This window comes from Agrilus planipennis, unplaced genomic scaffold (genome assembly GCF_000699045.2).
Source record: "Agrilus planipennis isolate EAB-ADULT unplaced genomic scaffold, Apla_2.0 scaffold193, whole genome shotgun sequence".
Taxonomy (NCBI): Eukaryota; Metazoa; Arthropoda; class Insecta; order Coleoptera; family Buprestidae; genus Agrilus; species Agrilus planipennis.
The window spans coordinates 597,419-612,007 of NW_020442456.1; the positions used below are offsets into that span (position 1 = coordinate 597,419).

The window sequence follows — 14,589 nt, forward strand, 5'->3', positions numbered from 1 at the left end:
AAGATGTACTTGTTACCTTTCTAGGACTCTGGGAATGGACCCGCCACATCGATTGCGATTCGTTCGAAGGGGCCACCGACATTGTAATAACGCATTGGCGCCCTTGGCTTTTTCTGTGGTCCATTACTCCCAAGCGTTTTATTCACTCCAAAATGGTCAACCGATGATCCAACATGACATGCAAAACCTCTCTAACCTTGTTTCAAGGAATAACCAGTTGTTTCCTATCTTCCTCTCCAGCTGGACTTTTAACAACACGCCTCAGGATGCCTTCTTCCAAAACCATTGTGTCCCACTGAGCCCATAACGATTTTAGTACTTGGGTACAGGAACAAATTTGCTGCCACGTTGGTCGTTTACCGTCTCTTTTCCATTCCATCACCTTCTTCAAGTCCGGGTCTTTTCTTGGTCGTGTTTTATATTTTCAGGTAACCACTCGTCATTGATTACCGTGACGCGTCGAATTGCCTCTTCGTTCTTTTCCATTCGATCACACTGCTTGCAGTCTGTTTGACAAGATCTTCTGGAAAGTGCATCAGCATTCTTGTGTCCGGTTCCAGGCCGGTGCTCTACGTCAAAATCATATTCCTGTAGCTTCTCAATCCATCGAGCTACCTAGCCTTCGGATTCTTGAAATTCAGAAGCCACTTTAAAACTGCATGATCGGTGCGTAGGATGAATTTTCGTCCATATAGGTATTTATGAAAATGTTCTACACCTTTGACTACAGCCAGCATCTCTCGCCTGGTGACACAGTAGTTTCTTTCGGCTTTTGATAAGGTCTTGCTAAATTGCCGATTACTTTCTCTGGGCCATCTTGTAACTGCGAAAGAACGGCTCCCATTCCCACATCGCTGGCGTAGGTGTCCAAAATTCTATTGGGCCGAGGATATACCAGTACGGGGGCTGCGATTAAAGTCTGCTTCAAAGTCTCAAATGCCGTTTGGCAATCCGAATCCCAATAAAATTTGCGGTCATTTTCGGTTAAATGTGTCAAAGGTTTGACGATATTGGCGAATCTATAAATTTAGCGACGATAGTACGTACACAATCCCAAGAAGCTTCTTCTGTCCTGGACATTTTTAGGTACTGCCCATTCCTTTATCTTACCTGGATCCACGGCCACGCCCTTCGCTGATACAATATGTCTCAAGTAAGAAACTTCTTCGCAGAAAAGGTGGTACTTTTTCGGACTGAGTTTGAAATTAGTCCCACGTAACCGCTGGAATACCACTTGTAAATTCTGCAGGTATTCATTAAAGGCGCTTCCAATCACTATGATTCCATCTAAGTATACCAAACAGGTGTTTCTAATATGATCACTCAAGATTTTCTCCATCAACCTTTCGAACATCGCCGGGGCATTGCATAACCCGAAAGGCATAACTGTAAACTGCATTAGGCCCGTGCCGATCGAGAATGCGGTATTTTCCCTGTCGGTAGCATCTAAAGCAACTTGCTAGTATCCGCTCTTCAAATCGAGTGTGGAAAACATTTTCAAACCAGAAAGCATATTCAAGGTGTCATCAGTCCGTGGCAGTGAATAACTATCTTTCTTAGTTACGTTGTTGAACTGGCGGTAATCCACACAAAAACGGGTTGTTCCATCCTTCTTCTTTTCCAGTACTACCGGTGATGTCCATGGACTGAGGATGGCTCAGTTATGCCGGTCTCCTGCATTTCGTGGATTATTCGCTCTGCTTTTTCCTATTTGGCCAGGGGTAATCGTCTAGGTCTTTGACGAATAGGCTGCGCATTTCTGGTATTGATCTTGTGTTTTACGGTATTGGTCCTTCCCCTACCATTCTTGTCAGTCTCAAAAACGTCGGCATTCTGACAAAGTAGATCTTGCACTTTGCATTTCTGCTCACTGGTTAGATTCCTACAATGTCTGTCCATCACTCCACTTATTTCAACAGGTACTGTTTCAGAATTTACCTTTCGGATTACAGCCTCCTGTCTATCTTTGATGAAATAGAATTCTTCGCCATTCAGTCTCAGAACGCGTATTCTTAAATTCATGTTAAAATCGTATTTTTGTAAAACGTCCAGCCCAAGAATTTCGTCATCTTCAATATCTGTCACAAGCACTCGATGGTCAAAGACAGTCTTACCGATTTGAAGTGACATATTAGTTTTTCTTCGATTTTTTCTGTTACGAACAAGCGTCGCGGCTGCGTGGAGGGGGTAAATGATATATTGCTTGGTGAGAGGCGGCAGCGCAGAGAATGGGGAGTCCGCTAGAGTCCCGGCGGCGTGTGCTATGCTCACGTGCTCACCTGTTGTTTTCTTACCTCTGCTCTCCATATGGCTGGGCATCATTGCCTCTATTTGCGGTTTGTGTAAAAAACGTATTAATAAATAAAAATCACAATTTGCAGTAAACCTTTGAAAACATAATGTGTGCTAGGACACATAGTAGAAGTGAAACTTCAACGGACAAGTGGAAAACGAATGGCAACGGACAAGTGGAAAAACGAATCGCAATAAAATTTTTACTTTAAGTTTTACGGGCAGATTGTTAATGTACTTGTTCAATTGGAAAACCTGCCCGTAAAACTTCAAGTAAAATTTTTTTTGCGATTCGTTTTTCACTTTCACTATGTGTCCTAGTACATATTTCTTTTTTCTGTATGCTGGCCACCCGATAACTCAGCATCGACCGATTTCACATAGACAATTACTTTCAGCACCACGCCGTTGGGTTTGCGAAAGGTATAAAATTTGATCCTAAACTTATGTCTTTTTCCTTTCACATACTGCCGAAATGTTAATCGGCCTCGCTATAATACTATCGACTTGTCGATAGATAATTTCCTCGTTGGATAATAAATTTCATTCATTACATTATTAAAAAAATTTATCAAAGGCATAATTTTTCCAATTTGAGTTTGGGGCTCTTAAGCTTCTGTGCTTTTAAATTGTAAGGTCCGTAAACTAAGTAAAAATTGTTCCTATATGAAAAATACACCCTAAAAACTTTTTCATTTCAACGAGCGTCACATCAGTCCATCGAGTAATTCTTGGTTATTCTCCAAGACCTTCTGAAATAAGATCAATTGCGTGTTGGTTGGCCTGCGTGCAAATCATATCAGAAAACACATCTGTCGATAAGAGACAAAAATATAATCTATAGGATCTTTTAGACCGTCTACATCCACAAGCAAGCCAGTCTTCATTGTAAAAGGGAATTGTTTACTTTGAACTTCATCATAAGTCCAACCCGAAGACGGAGAACGATTTGAAGTCGAGGGCCCTGTTGTTAGATTGACGCAAAGAAGGTGAAAGTTGAGATGAAGTAGTCACTTCATCCTCAGAGTCACTAAAATCACTCGGATTTGTATAATCCGGATCATCATCGCTGTCATCACTAAATGTGTCTAGTTCAGTGTCTGACTCGTTCAAAATAATGGCAAATGTTCATCCGTCAGCGTGCCTCTATTAGATATATCAGAATTAATTCTTTTAGATGGTCCTGGTGTGTTTTCCATTTTGTCTGTGAAGGTATTGTAGCGACCGCGAGCGTGATTGTGTGCGATCGGGCATACGTGTGTGTGAGCGGCTTATCGATTCGCTGACTAGCCGCGAGCGCTTTTTTCATGTGCGCCGTATCTGTAGACGTGTGTGTCGTACCTGCGTTCCGAGAAAGCAATTAAACCGTTCAAAGAAAACGAGACTTCTCTGGAAGGCTGAAGAACGTTCCCGAAAGGAGGCAAGGGAGTATAAAAAGGAAGAGACGATCGCCGAAGTAGAGTAGAAATAAATTGACCGTTGCAGAGGTGAATCAAGGGATAAATTGAAAGTGATACAAGTGAAATAAATAGGACAGTGAATAGTAACAGTACTGTAAATAAATAGAATAATTACCGAAGTAGTAATAAGTTAATAGTGTTTTTAAGTCCTTCAATAACAATTAGTGTAAATAAATAGTTTTCTTCTTAAAAGTTAATTTGTTAAACCCACGAACATTACAGTATAAACAGCAATAACCAAATGTGCGTTGTAAGCCCATTAACGCCTCTGGGGCGGGCAACAAAACCTTTTGTACGAAAAACAATTACTTGGCAATAATTCGTTAATTAAAAAACGCTTGACTGAAAAAACGCTAAATGTGCTGTACCAACCTTTTTATAATTATTACAATAACAGTAAAACAAATTTGGGCGACCCAAACTATATTTCCAATAGAATTAACCTTATTGACATGCTCGAACGTATTACCGCTCAAAACCCAACTGGCCAGGCAATTCTATGCTGTGTTGTATCAGCACTACATAAGAATGCCTCACGGGTGTCTCAATGTGAGATGAATGGGGCTGTGTGAACAGTGAATGTGTTAAGGGATGAGTGTGAGATCTTCACCAGCGTAATTGCTACGCACATACAGGTCTGACGAAGGAAGCTGGCGAGCAGTCGCGCAGGTACTTGCCCATTTATGACCTATTTGGGTAAGTCACTTGGAACCGATACACAAATAAGCTTTCAGTAGGCGTAAATTATAGTATTAATACTGATAGGACAGTAGCGTACTAGAATATAATGTAAAAACATGACTTATCAAAAAGAAAAAATTAACCTATTGCTTTTGTTTTATAGTTAGTTTTCACATTCACTGTCATCATGGGAATCTCTATCACTGTCACCAACATTAACAATTAGTTCTTCTGTTTGTATGTCTATTACTTACTCACTGATCCCTGCTTTTAAAAATTTAATCTACGCCCCTGTTAGAAATACTGAAGAATGAGGGCTGCAATCTTTATACCTAAAACTGCCTACTTTTGCCGCCGCGCATCCACGCTATTTTAAAATTTCCGCCAGCTTCCAGCGTTAGGCCTGTACCTTTGTGTGCCAGCTTTAGTTATTCATTATCATAAGGTTGTCAGTCCTAAGACCGATTAGACAGGTACCTCCACTCTTTCCTATCCTGAGCTAATCTTCACATTTCCCTAAAACTAGAACATACGACATCCTTAACTGTTTGCGAACAGTAATCTAATCTAGGTCTACCACTACCCTTCCTAACTCCTGTTTCTGGCTCTAATATGTCTCTGACTAGACCTTCATGCCTAAGAAGGTGTCCAAACTATCTCGCCTATTTCTTATTAACTTATCCTCTGTTCACCTATTCTTTCTAATACCTCTTCATTTATAACCTTCTTTATCTCTCTCGTACAGCGCCGCGCTCCAAACATACACCTTTAATAATCTTCTTCGAATTTCTAAATTAACCGTCCACGAGCATAGGAGTGACTTCTTTTTATTAGACTATTGTCTGCTTTATATCCCTACTACTCCTTCTGTCTTGACTTATCTGACTTCCTAGATACCTCAAATCATCCACTTCTTCTAATCTTTCGTCTCCTACTCTTTCATTCGTTCTTTCCCTACTTTTTCTTCCCTTGCATACCAGTATTTCATGTATTACATGTAAAAGTAAAAAATAATGTACAAAGAAGATAGAGAAATAGAAAATAAATATACATTCAAATTCATAATGAAATCTAAATTAAAACGAAGCAGTGACAACAACCCATTTTGACTAAAAAATTGAAAAACATTACGTTTAAGCGTTACTTCGACAAAATAGTTCCAATATGTACAGTAACCTTTCTGTAATATACTGATATGTAAATTATGAGTAATTTGAATTTTTCAATCCTTAAAAGCTACCCTCAATCGCGAATACCCATAAAAAATTAGTGTAAACAGTTTCAATTTCTTTGATGGTACATTTATAATATATGAAAGTCCCCTTTTTGTTAATAATATTTTATTTACTTTATTGCAATATCTGAACTTATAAGAACTACCCTTTATTACAAAATGTGTAGAAACTCGATCGGTTTTCTATCTGTAACTGCCTCAATTTTACAGATATCCAATCGCACAAGAATTTAATTTGCAGGTAATTTCAAGGACTACAAGGCCTGTAAGTTTCAACTGTCTCGAACCCTTACTTTTTGAGATTTAAAGGTTTAAGTAGCTCGGAAAATGTGGCTCTCAGAGTAAGATACAACGAACATATCTCGAGTAATATTAATCGTAAAAAAATTAAAAAATAACCAAATTTTGTGCAAAGAAAACCTTACAATTATGTACAGATATATTTTTTCAGTATACTGTATCGTTTTTAATTAATGGGGAACAAAAATAATTCTTTTTTAGAAATCTCGATTTTGTTTTACATAAATTAAACTTATATTTAAAAATAAACATTCTAAAGCATCATTCTAAAGCATAATGAAGTTAATTCTACATAGATTTCGTTTACTTTCAGTTCTTTCTGTAAATATTTTTTTGTTCGGAAAAAGGAGACAACCATATTGTTTTTGTTATAACGCCGTTATTTTTGATGCCAGTGGCTTCTAGCAGAGCTTATTTTTAAGGTCATTCCAAGCACTACAAACAATGTTGATGTTTTCTCCCAAAATTCGTCGTTTCTTCGTTATTTAACGTCGAAAAATTTGAATTCAGTTTTCGGCGATCAAACAGTCATTGTTAACGATTAATTTCTCCAGTTCTGTTGAATGTACTTACAGAAACAAAAAAAATACTAATCCTTTTTGACCTACCCTATTTTGGCGGAACCTCATATCGGCAAAAAGTGAACTGACCATAATAATGTTCTTAACCACTGCAGGGGATTCATCTGTAAGTTCGATCTAAACGTTATTCAAATTTGAATCAGCTGATTTGAATTTTTGTTTTAGTGTTTTACTAAAATCGATCAAGTTCTCATACTCCGACATAGTTAACTCAGTAGCTGTCTTGTAACTCCTTTGCAAACTATTCTTTTAAGTATTTTTAGGTTTAACGGATGTTCATTTATGGTTTTATCCACATTTGAAGTTACTTGTAACTCATGTTCTTCAAGAAATCTGTTTAGAAGAGGAAAAAATTTCAAAACTTTTTTGTTCGATACATTCAAATATGCCGTTTTTGTAGTTAAATGCAGAACGGTTATTTTTCAGAGAATTTTATATATTTTTATTAGGACAAAGACGTCGTATATCGCGGAACCCTTGCGTCCTTTCACGGAACATCATGGTTCCGCGAAACATCATTTAGGAACCGCTGCTCTAGATCACGAATGGGCAACCTACGGCCCGTAAAAATTTCTAAGATGCTTTTCAATCCGGCCCCCGAACATATGCAACAAAAAAAATTATATTGTTAATAATGCTCTTTTCGGAGTTCTCAGATTCTATTGTATATTTTAAACTTATAGCTTTGCTTTCAAACTGTTCTACTTTTTTTAAATTCGTTACCTATCCTATTGTGTACTCTCCCTCACTTGGTGTTATCCGAAAGTTCACGCTCTTACCTAACTACAGAAAGTGATCCTTTCCTATATCATGTTCACTTACACATTTTTATGTGGATTATAGTAGTCACGGTCATCCTTTTCATCCATTTTTCGGGTATTTCATCGAATAACACCAAACTAGAACCCTCTGTTCCCTTGCTCACATTCCGGCAACCTTTTATAAACCCTTAGAAATGTACACTACACGTATGTGCATTTTTGTTATTGTGTCGTGCCGCACTAAGTATATTTCTAAACGACCAAATATACATTATTTTATATATTTTTTGTGAATGTATATAGGTGACCTCATCATCATCATAAGGTCGTCAGTCCTGAGACTGGTTGGACACGCACTTCCACTCTTTCCTATCCTGCGCTAATCTTCGCATTTCGCTAAAACTAGAACAACCCATATCCTTAACTATTTGCGAACAGTAATCTAATCTAGGTCTACCTCTACCCCTCCTAACTCCCGTTTCCGTCTCTAAAATGTCTCTGACTAGACCTTCATGCCTGAGAAGGTGTCCTACAACCTATCTGGTCTATTTCTTATTGACCTCCATAGAATCCTCTGTTCTCTTACTCTTTCTAATACCTCTTCATTTCCAACCTTCTCTATCCACGGTATCCTTATCATTCGCCTGTAACACCTCATTCAAATTTTCTAATTTCCCTACTTGCCTCATTGTCCTAACATTCCACGCTCCGACTCCTGAAATATTGCACCTACCCCTATTGCACTAATTGATGATATACCCCGAGGTGGACTAGTTTACGTCCGAAGTGCTTTACCCATCATTTGAGTTGGGTTTGTTTTTCTTAGGATATCATAATGTGGTGGTGGTCTCCCGTTGCCTTCCACATCGCAGTATTGTGCATCAGAGTGCCATACCGATCCGAGTACTGAAAGAGCTGCTGCTCTCTTTCTGGGACTTGTCTTAGTCTAGTTCAGGTGACCTATCTATAATACTATTTGTAGATTAAAAATACATAATATTTTTGCGAAATATATTTTCACGAATTTTATAATTACATATATAGGGTTGTTCGGAAAGTCATTTCGTTTTTTCCCGNAATTTCGAAAAAGGTTGTTAAAGGTGTATGTTTGGAGCGCGGCGTTGTACGGGTGCGAAACATGGACAGTGGGCGCGGCGGAAAAGAGAAGGTTAGAAGCGTTCGAAATGTGGTGTTACAGAAGGTTAGAAATGAAGAGGTATTAGAAAGAGTAAGATAACAGAGGACTCTATGGAAGTCAATAAGAAATAGACGAGATAGGTTAGTAGGGCACCTTCTCAGGCATAAAGGTCTAGTCAGAGACATATTAGAGGCAGAAACAGGAGTTAGGCGGGGTAGAGGTAGACCTAGATTAGATCACTGTTCGCAAATAGTTAAGGATATGGGTTGTTCTAGTTTTAGGGAAATGCGAGCTAACCAGAGAATATCGGGAGTTATTTCATTTATATAAAGTATTAAACAATAAATTAGATAGTTTCTTATTAATTTCCAAAGTCAGTTTTCAGTATACAGTAAACAAATTCAGAAGAAATAACACCGATGTTTAAAGTAGAAGATGAACTAACCTATACGCTATTTATGATAATGTAATGACAATTTTTAGGATTATAAAATATTAATATTCACTATTGAAAAATCGTTTATGAATTATTATTAATTCGTACTTATTTAGTTTTTGCAACATACGCATTTAGCGTAAACCTCCTTGATATTTTAGAAAAGACTGTAAGGATCATAATACCAGATGATGAAGAGAAAGAAAAACAGGTGGAATACTCACCGGAAGAAATTGATAAACTAGTGTCGTTTATTATGAAAATGACAACGTTATACGATTTGCGTGATGATGATTGGACAGAAGCAAATAAAGAAGTGATTAAAAACTTCTTTTATTACGTATCTAACATGACACTGACCGTCTGCTTCGACGAACATAATCTGCTTTGCTCTTTGAATTACCCGGAGTGTATCTTCGACGATTTAATGTTCTTTTATAGAGATCCTGGAGAAATATTTCAGGTTGACACATTTCACGATAAGATTCACTTTGGCACCGTAGATTATAAAGTGGAAGGTTCTATCCTTAGGCATATTGAGCTATTTTATTTACCAATATTTCTGAAACAAGAATCATGGCCGGACAGTATCCTTTTTAGACAAAGTGTGTAGGCACCTATCTACCGTTTAGTTAGTCTTGTGGATGAATTTTTCAATTGGGATGAAAATGAATTTCCTCAACAATACTTAGCTATAAGAACTGACATCTTTTCTAAGATGCATACCTATTTGGCACGATTAACCGACCAGCATTACAGAATGTACGGACTGTGTATTTTGTATATACCAACTGAGGCTGATGACATTGACATTGACGTCGGGTCCCGGGATAAAGAACTCATTAAGCGGCTCGATAGTGTTGTCGTTTACTGGACGAGACAAATAAGACTCAGTTTACAAGATCTCGAACAGGGCAGTACTAATGAAATGATCTGCCCTGTTGAAGAATACGAATTTTGGAAATACAGATGTAAGCCCTAATTATTATAAAAAAGTGTCAGATGTGTTTTAACATTAATTTTAACTTTTCTTGTAACCATGGAAGACGTAGCAAAATCTCAAAGAACAATAATTTTCTTTTTGTGGAAAGAAGGTGTGGAAACATAAGAATTCAGCGTCCGCAAGGAGTATTTGGTGAGTCTGAAGAATACAAAAGTACTGTTTGTCGGTGGATCGATCGTTTTAAAACCGGTAGAACATCAGTAGGAGACGATCTACGCAGTGAGTGCCCAAGTACGTCGGTAAATGAAAGAAACATTACTGCTGTCGAAGACCTACTGAAACACTGAAAGAGGACAGGCGAATGACTATTCGTCAAATTAGTGTGATTCTAGGGAAAGGTACACTACGAGTTCATGACATCTTGCATGATTGTTTGGGCGTTAGTAAGGTTTCGGCGCGTTGAGTGGCAAGGCTGTTGGGACTAGAACAGACACTCAATATGTCTGACATTTGTCGTCAACTTCGAGAGCTATTAGCCCGTTACGGTNTAAGTTCAGAGCTATACCACCATTTAAAACACTTTTAAGAACATTCTTGAAACAAAATTATAAAATATCTTTTACGATAAATTTCGGACCATTTCATAAACGTTTATAACTTGTATATAACAATTTAGCTAGTATAATTCAGTCGATTTATAAAAGTGTCTACTGATACTTATTTATACTCTCCAAGGCTCTTATAGCAGTTTTATAGCGTCACATAAAAGAATTAGAAAACAGTTTCGTTAACGTTTTTAATAAAATAATTTTACTTCAAATAAGAAAACTGCAAAATAACGTAAGTAACGTGGAAGCCGAAAAGATTCATATTCAATTAAGCTTAAGTAACACCTTTATATAACTAAATAATTGAAATAAATGCAATTTTATTTCTAAAAGGATGCTTATGAAACGTTTATGATTCAAATGTGATAGTTTCAATAGGTATTACTTACTGTGGCCTGAGTGTTATATTGTTATGTATGTGCAAAAAGTATTAAATATAAATTGAAAAGAGAACACTTTGTTACTTCTTCGCTCCATCTTCTTCCCGTTCTTCCTCGTTCTCGTACTATTCCTACTCGACTTCCCGACAATTATTTATAGAGACTGGTCGCGTTCCAGAATGTTCCAATATATTCCGTCTAGAAAACTGTTCTTTTTTGTCACTATGCATGTTGGGTAGCCTATATACATGTGACAATGTACTATAGAGATGGGATTTTTTTTGGTCAATTCTGTTAAGATATAATTATTAATAATAATTTATAAATTTTTTAAGTCTTAACTTGAGCACAGTACTTGTTCATTATCGAGCATTACTACTGATATTATTTGCAATTTCTATTGTCGACATTAATGAATAAATAAAAATCTTTCTATCGTTTATCAAATCGAATAATATATCTTTCTTTACATTTCAGATGAAAATCTAAGTTTAATTGTATTTCAAACAAATTTGCCAAGTCTTAAAAAAATTTGCTTTTTATTAAATGCAGTGCAATCCTCATATGTCAAACAATTCACATCACTATCGGAAGAGATAGATGCGAATTTAGCAGAAGCTAAGTCGAATATTGAATATTTACAGGTATAAAATATGAGTCTCCTGCGTATTTCTACAGTACAATTTTTAGAATCTTTTTTGTAAATTTTATATTTACGTAATTAACTCATTAGATAGATGCAGTTATTTGCAAGCTATTTATCTGAGACATTATTACAGATTATTGTAAGACCATGTGAGGATCTTCGTTTGCTTAAGGATCCATCGGATATTCCTAATAAATTAGAGCCAATTTTGCATACTTTCCGATTTATTTGGATAAATAGCGAGTATTATAATACTAGAGAAAAGGTTAGCGGTTTATTTTGGATGCTCAGCAACCAGATAATACAGCAATGCATAGATTTTATCGACTTTAGCATTGTATTCAAGGAAAAGAAAATACGGAGTGGTATTAAAATGTTTGAAAAATGTATTGATTGCTGCATGCGATATATAAAAACTTACGTAAAGGTGAGTACGTTTTAAAAACAATACCAACAAAAGTACACTTTTGACTTTAATACATACCTACATATACTTTGTTTACCTTCTCTAGCGATATGCCCCTTCCAATGTCTTGTAGATAGGGAGAAAAAAGCTCATTATAATCTCAACTCTTGTTNGTGTATTCTGGGATTGCGAAGGGATTATTTTTATGGATTATCTGGCGAAAGATACTACAGTTAACGAAGAATGTTACTCGAATTTAATATCTGGCCACTGCGACAGGCGTTTGTCGGAAAACGACCTGGAAAGTTGCATAAACATCCGTTATTGCAACAGCGTACTGCAAGACCATACACCGCAAGAAAAATGAAGGATGTTTTGAAGGATTTACGATGGGAATTGCTTCTGTACCCATCTTACTCCTCGGATCGTGATTACCACCTGTTTCCAGATTTGAAAAACCCATACGGGCTACGTAAAACGTGCCATAAATAGATGGATTGAGGAGACACCGATAAAGTTTTTTGAGGACGGCTTAAAAAAATTAATTTATCGTTGGGATAAATGTATTCAGTTAAATGGAGATTATGTTGAAAAACTACTTTACAATATTGATGAAAATTAACAAAATAATAAAAGTTATGACTAAATTCCCAGAACTTTGGAAACATCCCTCGTAAAAACATCCTATTGCAAGTGCACAGTAGACAGCTTTTGTAAAATTGTTTGATATTGATTCTGTAAAACCTATATATAATTATCGTATATAAGTCAGTACAGGTGTTACCTAATCTGTTAAAAAACTAAAATGCTTTATAGGTCTGTAGCCAGTTTGCATTTACAGGTGTCGTATAGGTGTTTATATGAAATATTCTTGTATAAAATATGTTTTATTAACGTTCTTGTAGTTTTTATATAACTCAAAATTGTTAGTTAGGAAATCTATAGAAACTAGATAAATGATCAACTATTTTACAGTGTCATAAATTCTAATTTGTTTACAATAAATAATAACTCAACAGACAACTTAACTCTGTATGAATATACGATTCGTTGCCTTACCTGGTGGAATTCGTGTAGGTGGGAGGAAAGTGATTTCGTCTTTCTGTAAGGTTACGCTAAATATTGTTACTTCCCTGTGTTAAAGAATAAAACAATCTGTGTTGTTCGTAGGTAGCGTAATACCGAAGTAAAAATGGTCTGCTATCTGATTTCATGATCTCTAAACTTTTTATTTAATAGATTAATTCTTACATCCTTGTAATCATTATGTTTAGGACTGTACAACTGGGTTTGGAATTTTTAGGATGTCTTATGTATTGATTACATACATAATTTGTATTAGGTAATGTTGGAAAACGTTCTTGGTAATATCTATAATATTTATTAGAAGAATTTTCAGTTTCTTGACTTTTACTTTACCTTTGCCANGTAGACCATAGGGAAAGGAGGGTGGGTTGGCGAACGAGTGGCTCTGCACCGAAGAATACACCGAGCACTTTGAGCGCCGATCATCTTGGCTCTGTGAAGAGGCTGCCTCAAACTATACCCCTGGTCCAATGTGAGAGGCGTTCCGAAACAGGTGATCCAGTTGTTGTATAAAGCTCTGGCGACGGTCTAAATCTGCAGGTATGGGAACGTTGGCGGGCCATCTGCTGAACCTGTCTATGGTAGTCATGCAGTACTGGAAAGTGGAAGTTTCACCAAGTCTACGTGGATGTGGTCGAAACGACTGTCCGGCGTGTCGAAGTTGCCCAGAGCTGTGCGATTGTGCCTATGAACCTAGGAGTTCGGATTTTTGGCCTAAAGGGTCGCTGCGCTTCTTGGGCCGTGTGAATTTCTTGGCGACGAAGTCTACCGTTGCTCTCACACTAGGATGCAAGAGGTTATGTAAAACTTCGAAGGCGGTCTTGGGGAGCTTCTCGGGTAAGTACGGCCTCACGTTCTCTGCAGAAATGTCGTATTGTATGCGGTGGCCGTCAATGATCAGCGGGTGCAGGGCAAAGCGAGGGTAGTCGAGCAGAGGCTTAAGTCAGGTTCAGAAGTGCCACCGTGGTGGCCTTCAGAGAATAGAGGTCTCCTCTGCAGGGAGATACGCGTGGCGACGACTCAGGTAGCTGGTGCTATAACCATTGACACGCTGTGGATGACTGCAGGCGCTAGAGATTCGAGCGAGGAATGGTTAGTTGTCGGGTCGATCAGTTGCTTACCCAAGACGTCGGCGAGACATTTGAAGTGAACCAAGAAATCGCCACCGATAATGACGATCTGGGTATGTGCGGCGTTGAAGCTCCATGTTCCGACTCGTCGAAAGCTGAGATTGAGCGACAAGGTATATCTGTCGGACGTGGCAATCGGCGAGGCATTAACAGCCGTGAGCGTCAATGGCTGGCGCTGAGAGGGGGGCTGTACTGATTTTCCGAACCCAAGGAGAAAGTACATGGTTTGCGGCATCTCCGTGTCCACACCGAACTTTTGATGATACCAGTGCCAATCCGGATAGTTTGCTGGTGTTGTTGGTCGGCTGCGCTGTCCTATGCTTCGGCTGCGGTGGTTATTTGGGACCAGCTGTTTGAGCAGATCCTTAATCCTGGCTATGTCTTGTGCTTGACTGCTCCCGGCGGCTGCAACCCACCTCTGGACGAGGCGCCGACCTAGTTGACCTGGGGCAATGATTCCTAAAGTTTATCTGAGGGCGGTCGCTCTCATGACCCAGAGCACGGAGG

The 14,589-nt window shown here is 37.9% G+C and overlaps 1 protein-coding gene across 1 annotated transcript; it reads left to right on the forward strand.

Moving 5' to 3' along the window:
- Positions 1–7,503: 7,503 nt before the first annotated feature.
- Positions 7,504–13,484, forward strand: LOC108736773 (dynein heavy chain 2, axonemal-like). Its single transcript, XM_025980596.1, has 6 exons — positions 7,504–7,516; positions 9,045–9,470; positions 9,576–9,854; positions 11,292–11,458; positions 11,594–11,887; positions 13,446–13,484. The coding sequence occupies exons 1-6, from the start codon at positions 7,504–7,506 to the stop codon at positions 13,482–13,484; spliced, it is 1,218 nt and encodes a 405-aa protein (XP_025836381.1).
- Positions 13,485–14,589: the final 1,105 nt, after the last annotated feature.

Excerpts from the sequence above, each read along its gene's own strand:
- LOC108736773 (XM_025980596.1), top strand. Across the intron at positions 9,855-11,291 it reads CGAATTTTGGAAATACAGAT|ATGAAAATCTAAGTTTAATT; the intron begins GTAAGCCCTAAT and ends TTTACATTTCAG. Across the intron at positions 11,888-13,445 it reads ATATAAAAACTTACGTAAAG|GTGATCCAGTTGTTGTATAA; the intron begins GTGAGTACGTTT and ends GTTCCGAAACAG.